Raw genomic sequence first — 16121 nt, 5'->3', positions numbered from 1 at the left:
CAGATTCTGCACCTGGGATGGGGTAACTCTGTGTATGTACAGACTGGGGAGTGAAATGCTGGAAAGCAGTGCCAGGAAAGGCACCTGGGGGTCCTGGTTGACAGAAAGTTGCACACTAGTCAGCCGTGCCCTGGCAGCCAGGAGGGCCAAGCGTGTCCTGGGGTGCACCAGGCCCAGCATGGCAGCCAGGCAAGGGAGGGGATTGTCCTGCTCTGCCCTGAGCTGGGGCAGCCTCATCTTGAATATTGTGTGCAGTTTAGGGCACCACAGTGTAAGAAGTATCTAAAGCTACTAGACACCATCCAAAAGAGGGCTATGAAAATGGTGACGGGTCTAGAGGCCTAGATGGTAAAGACACCATACAATGAGCCACTGATGTCTCTTGGTCTGTTCAGCCTGGAGGATGCTGAGGGGAGACCTCAAAGCAGTTTGCAACTTCCTCATGAAGGGAAGGTGCAGACACTGATCTCCTTTCTGTGATGATCAGTTACAGGACCCGAGGGAGTGACCTGAAGTTGTGTCACGGGAATTGGATATTAGAAAAAGTTCTTCAACCAAAGGGTGTTTGAGCACTAGAATAGTCTCCCCAGGGAAGTGGTCATGGTCCTAAACCTGCCAGAGTTCAGGAAATGTTTATACAATGTTCTCAGCACATAGTGTGGCTCTTGAGGCTGTCCTGTGCAGGGCCAGGAGTTGGACTTCAATGATCCTTGTGGGTTCCTTCCAGCTCAGAATATTCTATTATCCTACTATTCTACATTTCCAGGGTAGATTTTACTTCTTCTTAGGAAGAGCTCAAGGTCCCAAAGTAATTCCTATAAAGAGGAGGCTCATGCTACTGACATGGAATAAAACACAAAACTCTGTAACTAGTTAATCAGTAAATAATTTTCTTTCTCAGTGACCAGTGGAAGTGTTATCATTTACGGCTGAGTTTTATGATTTTATATTTCTGTTATTCTTCATAATTCAAGAGGATGAACAATATATCTTATAAAATTTAGCCCATTTCTTCTGAAGTATACTTACATAGACAAGGAAGATGTGATTTAATACAATAATGTTTTTTATTTATTTTTTTTTAACATTCATTTCAGTCTTTTGTTATGTAGAATTTCTCTTAAAAACATGAAAGTGCATTCTTTGTACTTTCCAATTCAATGCGCTGTACTAAATTTTGTTTTATGTCCCAGATCTTGTAATATCATAAAGTAAAATTACAAATTTATATGTGCATTTGTGAGAAACGTATGACATGAACAGATAAGTGTCTATTTTTTTCATTTTATGGGGTAAGGTTCCCTTCATGTGATACAAAAGGTTAAATGGACCCCTCACAACTGCTATATTTCTTCTTACGGTATGACTTTCTCTTGACAGTTGCTAAAAAGGGAAGTAGTCACAAGTTATTTGTTTCTGCTTCATGCTGAGCTCTACATTATTTAGGTTATCATTTGCATGTAGAGCATAGATAACTGTTCTTTGCCCCATTTGAAAATAACATGATATAAATTAACAGAGCTTCACCTCATTTTGCACTTACAAGTTTAACCTTTGAAAGTCTATGACTTGTAACAAAATATACCTTACATGAGTCACACAGAAAACCTCTGGAAACCCAAGTAATTCCCTTTTTATGAAAGCAGTAGTACTATTTAATACAGGTTACTGTATCATATTTTTTTCTGTGTATGCAGGTATAAAATATGATCCAGAATCTAGAAATATTTTGCTGCACAAAGTGGAAGAGTATGAAGCATTTAATTTTCACAAATGCAGTGGTATTATCAACATGAACAGTTCAACTTACTATTTCATGTTTCAGGATAATTCTGTAAGGAAAAGTAACTCACTGAAAGATATGAAAGGAAAAAAAATCAGCATTTTCCCTTAAAGCCAATTCTTAAATATATAAGCCTTTGAACAGAAGCCTCAAACTTTAGTTTGAGTTCTTGTTGACAAGCACAAGTGGTTCAGTTTTTCTGTTTATTGATTTTATTCCTGCTATTACTTGTGGCAATTAACCAGCCATGTGCTTAGTGGGGTTTATCTTTTTAATCAGCCACCATCTGAAGCTAAACCTTAGCCATATATAATGCACTTTTATATTGCTTCAACAAATATCCGTCTTACAAAAGAGCTTGAAACTCCACGTGATTAATTTTTTCTATGTATTCAACTTTCATTATCAGTTCTATATATCCTTGAAGATATTTGTGAGATATCCATGAGACCAAATGACATCAAGCATCTTTTGGGGCCATGTGTTTTATTTTCTAAACGGAAGCAATGTTGCATTCGTTAGTATCCCTTAGAAAATATTATTTGGATTATCTCCAAAAATAAGTTGTATGTTGAATGAGATGGGCACAAATTGAAGGGAGATGAGGGGAAGTCATGGTGTTTTTATTTTCTGTGTCACAAGCACTCATTTTTCTACCTGGTGTCTATTCCAGATGTGAAAATACATTAAATCTTTATCAACAGAAAATAAAATAAAAGGAGGAACAGCTGAGTGAGCTAATAATGCCTGCTAGCTACCTGATTCCCTTAGAGCTCCTGCAGTCCCATCACTTTGGCAGGAGTATCAAGGAAGTTATGGTGACTTTTGAGCCTCAATTCAGATTTTCTTAAGTCATCTGTAGGAGAGTTGACATTCTAATTGCTCCATAAATTGTTTCAGCTCAGAGTTTGTTAAGCACTGACACATTTTACTGAAAAAAATAAAGGCATGTAATTTGACACAGTGACAGATTAATACCTTAGCATTAGATTGGCAGAACAATTAGACAGCTTAAATGTTTCCTACATCTTAATGTCTATGCTTCTTCAGGAAGCCACAGTAAGTCCTGCTTTTCTGAAGGATATGTTGCCATTTCACTGATAGAAACAAATCGGGCTATCAAAGGATTTAACAGGATTACAAGAAGTCTTGCAGCAATTACATTTAAATGTAGAAAATTAAAATCTGGGGAATTTAGGTTCAGCATGGTGCATTTAGTATGGTACTCACCACTGGTATCCCATAAGCTGATACTTAGTTCTCTTTATATATGTGCAATTGGTTTTGTGAAAGAAAATTAAACAATACAGTTTAAACTACAGGATAAATATAATTTAAACAAGAGAAAACTTTGTGTTTCTACTGGCCATTCCTATTTTATAATGTAATCAAACTAGTATTTGTCTAGAATTAAGCCTGTTGAATTTGATTTCACCTAACCATAATGTTGTAACAATTTATGGTACTGCCTTCCACTGACAACCATCAGATCAATATGATTTTGATGCATAAAAGCACAAGTATGGGGGTTTTTTTGGGTAAAAAATCCCAAACACATAGATCTGTTTTTGATATAAACTATCTTTACGTAAGTTGTGATATACTGATGATCCATTGAAGAACAGAGATGCAATATTATTGAATTGGTATAATCACTAATTTAGGCAAGATTTTTTTTTTATCAAGTTGTTCCATAATTAGGGAAACAGTTAATATTATACTTTAAACTGCTGGAGGTACAATAGAAGCAACTATGACTATGTGGAACCTCAGTCAGAAATATTATTGCTTGGGTAATATTTCTTTATTATTTGGGTGATATTTCTTTGGTAATGTCTGAATCATTTTAAATAGCTATACAGACTGGTGTAGTAGGCTTAATAAGCGTAAAAAAAAAACCAAGCAAAATTTATAAATTCATTATCTTATATGACTGCTCCTCCCTAAAACACAGACAGATAATATTCAAGGGATGCAAAACAAAAATATCATATAAGATGTAAACACTTGTTAAATTTTTATTCTCACATCTGTTTCACATTTAATGCACTTCACAGGTGTGATATGTTTTGCACCACTACAGATAGAAACAATATTCATTCTTTAACTTTGTGAAGAAATTAATTGTAAAATAGGATGGACATGCTTTTTCTCAGGAAACAAGATTTTATAAATGTTAAACTATCATGTCAGAACTTGGGAGTGGGTGAAGTGTTTTTATCATTATGGGAATTATGTTTCTGTATTCCTTTGATCAACACTTGAATTAAGCAGACCAACTATTTCTGGGTGTTGCTTGTAGTTTTATTACCATAAAATTTTAAGGAGGATTCTAAAGTGGATTTTTGGTTGAACTGAGGCCCACTGTCTGAGTCTGATTTATTACTGAATAAGTTAAGAGATAACTGAGAAGCAGTTAGGAATTGGATTGAGGCCAAAGTACATGAGAGCTGGCAATCACACCAACAGAACTGTGGAGCTGAAGGGAAACTTTAGAGGTCATTTAGTGCATCTTTTCCTAGGTTAGATTAGCTATGTTTATATTATCCTCAGAAAAAAAAAATGTAGACGTTTGTAAAACAACTTCTGTAACCTTCCATTACTACTTCATTCATCCTCAGAGATTTTTCTAATTTCTAACATGAAACCGAGACCTTACTTCTGGTCTTTTTCACTATGAGTGTATAAAACAGATTGTTTCCACTCTTGTTTTATTGTTTTTTTTCCCTTGCTTCTTAGGTACTTCATGTTCTTTTCTACCAAATCTGCTTTCTCTTCTCACTAATTCAGTTTCATTCATCTAGCATGAACTTTTTTCAAATGTTAAAGAATCATTTTACTCTATTTTCTATAACATTGCTTTATTTTTATTAGTTTTAATTGTAAAAGACTATTTAGCAGCATGTGTTTCCTTTAACATGTCACTCTAGTTTCTCTTGAAATTTGTAAGTATTAGGACTTCAGACACATCACAGCAGTGAGTCTTGCTGGTTTTAGGGATTGTTTAAGAGGAACTATTATTTTCCACCATTTTTCAAGTACTGAAAATTCTCACTTTTATTCTATATTCGTCATTCTTTATTTCTATTTTTTTTTCATTAAAAAAATAAAGTTTTCAGATTTCATTATTTTGTATCATTCTGTCATACCTTGTCTCACAATATTAATCATTCCATCAATATATATAAAATCTTTCTGTGCTCTCAAGTATTTTCTTTAGCATGGAAAGGAACTTTAGAATTAGGCATGATATACATGAAATTATTCTAGTCCAAAATCAATTAATGTATTCATTACTTCAGTGTAGTTGGCATATCTCAAGCAGTGGATTTGTGTTTGACTTTATTCAGGAAGACTGTTTTAGAGATGGCATGCACTATCTCTGCAGTACATGATAATGCCACATTCAGAATGACAGCAGTCCAAGCCTCGGGGCACTAAATGCTTCTTGAGATATGTTCAATTGCTGTTTAACTGTATTTAGCCTAAGGTACAGAGAAAGAAATTGCTGATGCTTTCAAACATGTTTAAGTATTTTTATAGTGTCTTGGCATGTCAGAATGTGCCACAGCACAGACTGGGGTGCAGTTCCTGAATTACTTCAATTAGGAGTCAAGAATTTCAACAACAGTACTATTGTAGCTGTATATCCCTGTAGACTGGCTTTCCTTTTTCCCCCTTAAACAGTGATTTTCTACAACATATACTCTCTCAGTGATTTCTGCATTATTGTTCCCCCATCATATAGTCAATACTTGTTATGCTTTAAGAGCTCTATTATGCTCCTGATCACACAGCTCATAAGACAGTCATGGCTTTTAATATAAAAACCATGTAAATGTACTCCACTTTAATCATACAATGGTATTTTATTTGCATTTTGGACTGTCTTCTGAATGTAACAAATTTGTGTACAGAATACAGAAAAAAATGGGGCTCATCCAAACCACAGTCTCTTTCTTTACTATATAGCTGTTCCTATTCTTTTTTCTTTTCCCACAGTAGCTGGAATTACTCCAAATGCACTTTTCATAGGTCCTCAATAAATGGAACCATGCAGGGATATTATGGGCCTGTCAATATGGAAAGCAAAATCTGCATGTAGTCATTGATTTGTCACAGATACTATTTAGAACCCACCTGCCAATGACTCCTCAGATCCTACAGACAAAGCTTCACAGTTTACAGTACTGTTGCACTGCTGCCATACTATATGGCTACTGTGGTTTTGTACTCCAAAAGAAAGGGCTACAGCTAAGAATGTTTTCGGAAAATGTTCAATTTTTGTGCCTAGATATAGTGTCACTGTTGATTTGGAAGGTTTTCCACCTCCAGGGACAGAACTTTTGACAGCTTAAATACATCTTAAGTCTATTGTTATCATCAGCTTTGTGTGTGGTTTACAAAAATGAAAAAGCGAAAAGATCTTTACATTTTTCTCCAGTGTCTGTGTAGAACCATGTCATGACTAGATATGGTTCTATAAAATATATTGTACAAGAATGGTTGCTAAAAAATGTGTAGAGTAAAGCCACAGTGAACATTCTTGACTATTATTTCTGCAATGTGTGTGTAAAATAAAAGCAAATAACTTGAAACATGTAGAGTCATAGAATGGATAGGGTTGGAAGGGGTCTTAAAATCATCTAGTTCCAATCCTCAGGTGTACTTGTTGACTACTGAGTTTAATAATACTGTTTATGTCCTTGATGAAATATATTAACCTCTTTTGATTAGGAATAGGAGGACAGAAACTAGTGGAAAACTGTTTGGTTGGAATACTTGAACTAGTTTCTTTGTCATTAAACTGGAGATAGAACATCTTCTTTCCCCTGTCCAACCTGCAGTGGTAGGTGCCTTCCTGTTTTGATTGTAAGCAACCCTACTAGCTCTAAGGGAACAGTCAGCTACAATCACCAGAAACATTAGCATACATATAAGTATTTCCAATCACTTCAATTCTTTTGTGCAAAGTTTTATGACAATCATAAAGCATATCACCATCTCAGAAATTACCTGAAAATGTTTAAGGATTAGTTGGATGAATAATTACTAAAGTTTAAAAAAAAATCTTTTATCAGATAACTTTTAAAAATTTGTCGTGGAAGGTTCTATCAGATACAATGACAATGCAAATTTTAAGGCCCTTTAAATTGCATTTTCCAATTTTTTTCCCAAGCTGAATTCTGTGATCTATGTGGACAACTCGGTGTATATCTGGTGTATGTGTGTGCTCTGTGTATGTGCCTACTGGAAATATATCTTCATCTTTGCTAATGTATGGACTTGTAGGTACAGAACAGCAGCAGCAGCCTCGTCTCCCTCAGGCTGTCAAACCCAGTGCCATATACCTATCTCTAAAACACCTTCAATTAAGATTTGATGCTTACAGTTAATACAGCCTTCTACTTCATTGTTTTCTTGCATCTGTTCTTAGAGCTTGAATCACTACAGCATTTGAGTATAGATTTAATCCAACATGGTTTGAAACTTGTTGCATTCTAATTGATCTTCAGTTTAAAAGATTGACATACCTAAACTTTGGTTAAGGGAAAATGGGGTGCTTTCTATACACTGCACTTGATAACAGTGATTTAACCCCTAATTTGGATAAACTGCTATGCCATTTCAGCCAGAGTAAGTAACTGTATTTTTGATAATTCACTGAAACAGATCATCCCTCTTTTGCAGTGTAGAGACTGTATGCTCAGTTTTTTAAATTACCTAGCCCATGGAGTTTTGAACAATCTCAAAATTTAAAAATAAAAATAAACTTATTCATGTCCTCTATTGAAACATAAGTGAAATGCTTTTTTAAGTGCTTCTCAGTGTAAAAGTTAAATACTCCAGTAGTGACCCCACTGAGAGCTGACAAGTCTAATGGAATATGGCACAGCAAACAATTTGTCAGCACAACTGGCAAATCATCAAGGACCAGCACAACAGATTCCTACTTCAATTGCATATCTGGGAGCCAAATTAAATTTGTGTTTAAAATGCCCCTTATTAACCAGAAAAAAATTATCACAATTTTAATTAGTGAGAGAGATATGTGATATCTCTTGTTATAAAGAAATCTACAGATTTGAGCTTAGGTTCTGAGAGTTTATGTAGATGAGTTAAATTCAACCTTTTATCTACACAAAAAAAGATCATCAGAAGATGTCATCAGAAGGTATCCTCTTAGTTATTTTCAAGCATATCTTCTCATGGTGTCTCTAGATCAGAACTAAGTATTGCTTGACACAACCATTGTAAACAAACAGCACCAGGGGCCTCATTCTGTCCTCTTCTCTGGCTGGTCAGGATGAAAGACTGCTAGTGACAGTGGACATGCCCATATCCATACATGCATTTAGAACAGAGAGCCTACTCCCAGGAACGAGTTAGAAAGGAATTTAATAAGAGCACAGAAAAGGTGGTGTTCATGTGGCACAGAACATGACCAGACAAACTTGTTACCCAGCAAACTATTTACATGTGTCTGGCCTTTTTATCACCTTATATCTCTACTTCTCCACTATCACCTAAACTCCTCACTTGTGTTCCCAATGGTTTCTGCCCTAAACATCATCTAAACCCTTTGCTGTCTCAAATTTCTTTTCCCCATATCTTATAATGTGCTCTACATACCTAGACAGCAACCCCCAGAATTACACAGAAAGACAATATTTCCTCCTGAATCCTTATTTTGAATTCCTATCTGCTACTATACACACATGTGTCCCTCTGGGCTTGGACAGACGGACCTCTGAGGGTCTGATTGCCCTATGGTGTGCCTGGGTATGTCTGCCAGGGTATTATTTGGGCTAGTATTGTTCTTCTGGTGTCTCTTTGAGCTCTTCTGTGGGTATGAAAATAAGGTTTATCTCATAACCCAACAGGACAACATGCAGCAACACACTGTCTTGGGGGTTTTTGCTTCTTAAAACAGCATATAGGCTGAATTGTACATTAAGTCCTCATGATTTACAATAAGGAATTCCAGTACTTGTCCAGAAGTGAACAGGAGAAATATTATAATGCAAAATGTTACATTTTCAAGTGCATGATTCAGAGGCCCTCAGCAAGGAGAGAATTTTTATGAACCCATGTATTACTGACTCGAAGTATTTTCGAGCTAAAAGATTCCATCAGATATCATGAGATGCTAATTGTTCCAATCCAAAAAAATCCCCAAACTCAAACAACAGCAAAATAAAATCTTTTCAATAAACATATATTCTTATGTTTTAAATAAAAGTCAGACATATTGCCTTGATGAGCAGATGCAATAATAATAATTAAATGCAATAAATAATAATTAAAATACTTGAAGCAAGCATAATGTTTAATGGTTGTTTTTTTTCAGAAATAAGGTATTGGTTTGTCTAGTTTATGGAGATTTAAGGGAATTGGCCCTGTTGTAAAAATATGAAAAATTCTGCTCAAAAATCAAAGCACATCAGGGGAGCTGAGGAGTCAATTATGCTTCTTATCTTTAGGGAGAGTCAGAATAATGCTGATTTAGCTGACAAACAGAGGATTGTCCTGCTACCATTCCCACATTCTGTGTATGTTTGCAGAACACAGCTATCTGAAAACTGATAGGCTGACAAGTTTCCACAGTATTGCATTCTTCTCTGGGGAAAAAAAAAAAAATAAAAAAAATGGGAATTGTGTCTATGGGAAAAAGTCTTAAAATAAATTGGGGGAAAAAAATTAAAAAACAAAAACAAAAAAATCCCTCAGGTCCCTCCTCCTGGCCTTACACATCTTAGTTACAGGGTTACTCAGTTATCTAGACACCAGGGTTGATTCCTCATGAAAGTAAGTGATATTTCATTGAAATATGAAAATTTATACAGTATTCAGAATACATACAGTAGATTTTATAAAATGTTGACACCTGTCAATACCAAATAGCGTACAAACTCTATACAATACTGTAACAAATTATTTATTAAATTGATGTTTAAATGCCTGAAAATAATCAGGACAGGGTGAAGATAAATCTGACTTTCAAGAGCTTTTACAATTCTATCAGGATTAAATCCACAGATGTTGAAATTAAATATGCTTTCTCTGCAAGCACCTGTTGTAAATATTTTAAATTAAAATGGCTTATTCTGGAAGAGAGAAGAATTTTTGGTTCTGGGGTTTTGTTTGTTTTTTTGTTTATCTTCAGCCATGGTCTTTTTTATCAATTTATAAAAAAATCCACCATTGGAATTGTCATAATTTGAGAAGGTACTCTACCAGCAAAAATCAAAGAAAAATAGGCAAAACGAACAGAATGAAGGCTGAGCTGGCCTTTGAAAGAGTTTTTATAAGGCACACGTTATTACAGGCAAAAATTACTGTTCACAAGAACTTTGTTGTTGTAGCAGGAAGGTAGAAAGATGCCACGGCCCATATGAAGTACCTGATTATGTTTCCATGTTGAAGTTCCTTGCTCCCTTCTAAAAGAATTGATTTTTTTATAAAACAAAACTAAATATTTCATCAAATAATTCATATCATATGAAAGTCATATCAAACACCCTTGAAAAATTTATTTTTTTATTTATGTTCTTTTTCAACATTGTTTGAATATCATGTTATTACTTTGTAGGCAGTTTCAGTTGTTCCTTTAGACCACAAAATACACTATACCTGAATAAAAGCAAAGTTTAAGAATCTTACCCATTCCTTAAATTAGTTGAGGTAGCTTTTAAATTCAGTTGTATGCAAATATCAAAATACAAATACAAATATTAAATATACTGCATTACAGATAGGTAGCAGTCAACTCTGCAGGCCCCTGAATTTTGTTGGTTTTCCGTGAAAGCTCCCACAAGTACAGAGAAATTAGAGATAGTGAACAGCAACAGAACACCTTCTAACATAACAAACAACATATAAAATATTTCTCTTAGGCAGCACTCAGAATCATCCTGTTTCTTACCATGCACATATACACACAAAATGGCTTTATTTGTACTACTGATAAAGTTTAAAGCCCACAGCAGACATTTTGCATGCTTCTGCAATTACTGATTGTACAACTTATGTAACATATTGTGGACTAACAACTCAAGTGCCCAATCCTCAGAAATGAAAGCAGAGGTTTACATTATATGAAAATTCAGTCCCTTTATCAATAACAGATTTGCTCATTTTCAGGGCATTAAGTATGGTTGTAAGTATTTGCAGGGTGCAGGGTTTAAGGATCCTTCCACATAAATTCGGAATATTCTGTACAAAAAAATTCAAGGAAAGGTATTTTTAATAATTTCTAGAAAATTGGCAGTATGGAATTAAGTGCTTCTTTGACTCTTTCAGACATCAAAATTAATTCAGTACTTAATGCCAAATGCTTCTGGAATTAATTTACAGGCACAGGAAGAGGATTAGTAGCCTGTTTTTTATTTCAGTTATTAAGGCTGAGGATAACTGTACAGATCTGCTTGTTGCCTCTGGGCACATGCACTGTGAAAAAATTATTACTGAGGAACTTACTGCAACATTCCCACCAAGACCTTTAAAAATACCTTTTGTGAATTTCAGGATTCTCAGTTTCAATGGCAGTCACTGTAATATCAATTTGTAAAGAGAACTCTCTTTTATTTTCAGATTCACGGCCTCTACCAGATGTAGCCCTAACAGGGAAGTGCACCCGAGAATGTGATGAATATGGCCACTCAGACTCCTGCTGGATGCCAGTCCGCACTTCTCCGGAGAGAAAGCAGAAGAGCCAGCCAAAACTCTCCACTTTCATGCCTGTCGATGAACGGGGCAGTCAGGAAAAGCTGGCCAATGGAGAAGCCTCCCTCATGGGTGATCGCAACAGAAACCTCCTTAACAAAAAGTTGACCTCATCCTATGAGACCTTCAGCGCAGCTAGTTTCAGCAAAAATGAAGAAGGCAATCCAGAGGATATCCCCCTTACACAGACAGGGGAATACAAGCCATCTCCTGTCAATACCCTAACTAGAAGAGAAGTTTACCTGTAGGCTAAAAAGCAGCAACAAAGTTCTTTCATAATATAAGAAAGAAATGGGGCAAAATTCTTAAAATCACAACAATTTTAAGAAAAAATGTGAAACAAAAGAAAGGGGGCCACCAAAGAGACAAAAGATCTGCCTGCCACTTCTGCCTCCATAGCAGGCATGTAATTATACTGTCTGCCTGACTATACTGTACAATGTAGAAAACATTGTTGTTACTTGCATGTCTAATTCCCCCTCGCTGATTTTTATTTTCCTAGATCTATGGTTGCAAATTACTCCCATAGTAGCAAGCTTGATTAAAAAGAACACAACACACTGTTGTTTCCCCTCTGCAGAAGCATGAATTAAGCCACTCATTTTGTTTGTTTGTCATCTGGCTTGTTGAGGATAACAGGTCAGGGAAAATGTATTCAAAACATACCATCTGAATATTGCTGATCCCCATCAGGGACAATCCTTCAGAAACCGTAAAGATATAGGATAAATATAAAGGAATAATCATTAATAGGCACTTTGTGAAGACCACAGCTTTAATATTCTCACCTCTCATCTGAGGCTGGAAGCAACAGAAATATATTCAGCCTGAGACTGCAGTCAAAACCACGGCATACTTTCCTGTGATTCATGAACTCTGGTTCTGTTTTGTCCATAGAACAAATGTGTCTTGCTGTGTCTCTTTCTCTCTTTCTCTCTCATTGTCTGTAATGATTATTTCAATGTAAACACAATTACTAACACTTATACCATAGGATAGCAATGATAAACTGTTAAAATCATTATTTTGGGCAAGACTAACATTTAGCTGGAAAGATTGTAATAACAAAAAGGCCAAAGATCACACAATGGATCAGGGGAACTGTTAAGTATTGGGGCTTGACTTAGAAAATAAATGTATTCACAAAAAAACCACATGTACTCATAACACAACTTCTGTTAAATTCTACACAGCAGCACAGTTCACAAGCCCAGATGACAAATTTTTTTTCCAGTGTGGTTCAGTTGAATGCCCAAAGGAACTGATACTTTTTTTTATGTAATGACATGATATATTGCAGCACATGCTGCATATGATATGCTGCATATGCTAGTTCCAGGGAATTTTTAAGATCAAAATTAAAAAATAATAGTAGAAGAGAAGGCTGTGTTGATGGGAATGCTTGATGGGAGGGAAAAAGGTGGACAATGGGATAATGCAGTAACAAGAGAACATTACAACTTGGATACAAAGGCTTCTATTCAGATTGCAAGGCATGGTTGCTAAGTCTGGTCATCAGTGTTGCAGCTTATCAACTGCTTCAATTATGTCAAAGAGGATGATAATGAAAGCTTTCTTGAAACCAAGTGCATTAAAACCAAGCGAAGTGCAATACTAAATGATATCAAGATGCAGAACATTTAGCATTAGTAAAAAATGGTCTCATAAACAGTGGTATGATACCTAGGAGGTCAAGATGACTTAAAAGGAATCCAAGCTACTGTGATATGCAAGAGCTGTAACAACTATCATGGTGAGTGCTTCTTGGAAGGAAGAGGAAATGAAACAGGGTTTTGTGCAATAAAAGCAACAAAACATGCAGAACATCAACCAATTGCTCTGTAGTTGATGTAGTAATAATCACAGACCAAGCTCAGACATTCAGACAAAAGTGACAATCAAACAACACAGCAAGGACAGCTCAAGGACGGGGAAAGCGTTCAGATCCCTGGCTGTTGAATCTGGCGTGATGGCATGGCTAGATGGCTCTCTAGTAACTGTAGTCATAATGTAGCTTTGGGTAGTTTCTTGCTTTGAAGAATTGCATAGAAATAACCTTAAACAGCCTAAGGTAGAGGTTGGTAAATCCAAACAGCTCATCACATTTATCCTTTGAGTTCACTTCTCCATTTAGTGGGTTGTGCCATTACTGGCCTTTTCATTCTCCTCTCTAAAGTTTACTTCCTTCAAGTAACATTAGTTTGTGTATAGCAGTTATGATGAATGGGACATTTTAGAAAGAAAATATTAAAATCAAAGATTAATAATGATTGAACATTTTTATGTTTAATTATTTAAGTAATATGGAGAGATGCAAGCTAGTACTTTGTTATGAGACTGCATATAGCAGTTACTGCTTTGTATAATCTGTAAGTACCTGTTTAAAAATGCTTCTAAAAATGCTTATGTAATGTAAACACATTTTTCTTGCACGTTTCAACAGAATACACAATTGCATAACACAAATGTTCAACCAAACTTCCTTTAATAAGATTTTATTTAATATTACACACAAGAAAATAAATTAGGTAGCTGGGTTCCATATATTCTTAGACACTTTTTCTACAAGGCTAATAATGCAGGTCATAGTAGACCTCCAGATTAAATGGATCAGCAGTCACTCACCAATTTTTGCACCACATAAGACAGTCATGAAATAATTTTCTTGTGTGCATCTCCTTAGATCTAAAATGCGTGTGAAAGAATTTTTTAAAATTCTATCTCCTGTAAGTATTCACAGTAATTCTTGTGGAACTAGCCACTATTAATATGCTGATTACTCTTCTGACCTGGCATGACATACAAATATATTTTGTGTTTGTATTTTTCCTCATTATTTGAAATAGGTTAAATCTGGTGCCACTCCATAAATAGAGTGCTTTTGTATAAAAAACAAACAAATAAAGCTATAAAAAATAATTAGGGTGAATGCAAAATATGCAACTGTGCCTTTTATACCTATTATTATGGTAAAGTGGTAGTTGGGTTTGGACACTGAGGGGTAAGGGGCTATTCCCAACTTTTTTGAACCTGTATATTTACCTGTGTTTATTTTCTGAGAAATTATAAATGATATATTTAAAAACAAGCCTTTTGCCAAACTCAGTTAATGGACCAGTCTTAAGAATTATTAACACAAGGCTGTGGTTTAAGTAGGTCTTGAGGATTTTTTTATTACTATTTGTGCGGGGTTTGGGGTTGTTTTAATTTGTTTTTAATTCTGCTGCCTGGAAAAGTATGATCAGTCTATATGATAGCTATTTAGCAAGGTGTCACCAGTTCATGTTACCAGGAAAATTGACAATTTTTTTCAATTGCTTTTAGCCTTCATAACATTTTAGTTGTACAGAATAGAAATCATCTTTTTCTTTCCTTCCATGGGAAACTCAGATGAGCTTTGCATGTATTTTACATTAGGACACCTTTATAGATTGATGCGTTAATATATAACTTTATATGTATTAGAAAGTTCAATAGCTTTGGTCTAAAATCTAAGGCTTATTCCAGATCTCAGACCCACTATGTTTACTGAATATGGTTTCTGACTGGCCTGCTGCCTGAGTTTCAGGAAAAAAAAAGCTAAACATTATTTTTATGTGGGGGAAGAATTTAGATGGGATTGAAATGATTGGCTGAAAGACTACCCTAGAAGTTGTCAAGCAGAAAAACAATGAATATGGATAACGATCTTGCCGTAAATCCAGCCATCACCAAACGCTTGTAAGGAACTTGAACAACGAGATATTTTTCCTTCCGTTTCATTGGTGATAAATATACAGAGTTTCCTTAAGAAAAGAAGCAGATGAAAAAGCAATAGAAATGAAAGCCCATCAGTTAAGTTGTATTACTGACTGAAAGAGTGTAAGCACTAGGAAGAAGGCAACATTCGCCAGCTACCTGGGGTATGCTTTCAGACAACTTTTCCTAAATTTTAAAGCACTTGCATTCAGTGTGGTACGATCTGTTTGTAATAATAATCATTGACTATTGTTCTGCAACTTGGATGTTGATAGTGAAGCAGAGAACAATTTATCATTGTTTATTATGAGTCACTATGCACGCAACTATGCTAAACATGGCAAAATGTATTAAACGCTAGTCCACCTCTATTTATGAAATATTTACATAATTTAATTTGCTTTTGTACAGTTTTATGTAAATAAATTGCTTGTCATTTTTGTCTCTGCAAATTAAAATATAACATGTTCAACTGGTTGCCCATTTGCCAGTTTACTTTCTTGGACAGTCTATTCCAATTTTACTAGATTAAATCACGTGCTAGTTTCAATATTTAATGCTATTTTGAACGGCAGAGATGACACTGCCTTAATAACTGGCCACAGATTCAGCTGCAGAAGCAGCTGAGCTTTTACCTGTCTTCAGGGTGAAATTTGATAGAGGCAAGGCTATTGCCACCCAGGACTGCACACAGCTATTTTCATAGCAGAAAAAGGGTACTTGTAACTTGAACAGCTGTCTCTGATTACTGCTCAAAAGGGCTTATTTTGAAGATGTGTTCAAAACCTTCCCTGCTAAGTGGAATAACAAGTCTTTAGTAAAAGTCCATGTATTTCCATTATGGAATGACAACTTTCTTATTATCAGCAAGGCT

The 16121-nt window shown here is 35.4% G+C and overlaps 1 protein-coding gene across 6 annotated transcripts in view; it reads left to right on the top strand.

The window, feature by feature from the left end:
* PCDH7 (protocadherin 7) overlaps positions 1-15725 on the top strand; it is a 266346-nt gene extending 250621 nt beyond the window's left edge. For all 6 annotated transcript variants that reach the window (XM_015624294.3, XM_019006323.2, XM_015624297.3 and 3 more), the window contains one exon: positions 11378-15725. In XM_015624294.3, the coding sequence (XP_015479780.1) occupies positions 11378-11757 (380 nt within the window). In that variant the 3' untranslated portion in view covers positions 11758-15725. The remainder of the gene's footprint in view (positions 1-11377) is intronic.
* The last annotated feature ends 396 nt before the right edge of the window (positions 15726-16121 follow it).

This window comes from Parus major, chromosome 4 (genome assembly GCF_001522545.3).
Source record: "Parus major isolate Abel chromosome 4, Parus_major1.1, whole genome shotgun sequence".
Taxonomy (NCBI): domain Eukaryota; kingdom Metazoa; phylum Chordata; class Aves; order Passeriformes; family Paridae; genus Parus; species Parus major.
The sequence above is the reverse complement of the archived record's forward strand: the minus strand, read 5'-3'. Positions and strand labels throughout refer to the sequence as shown.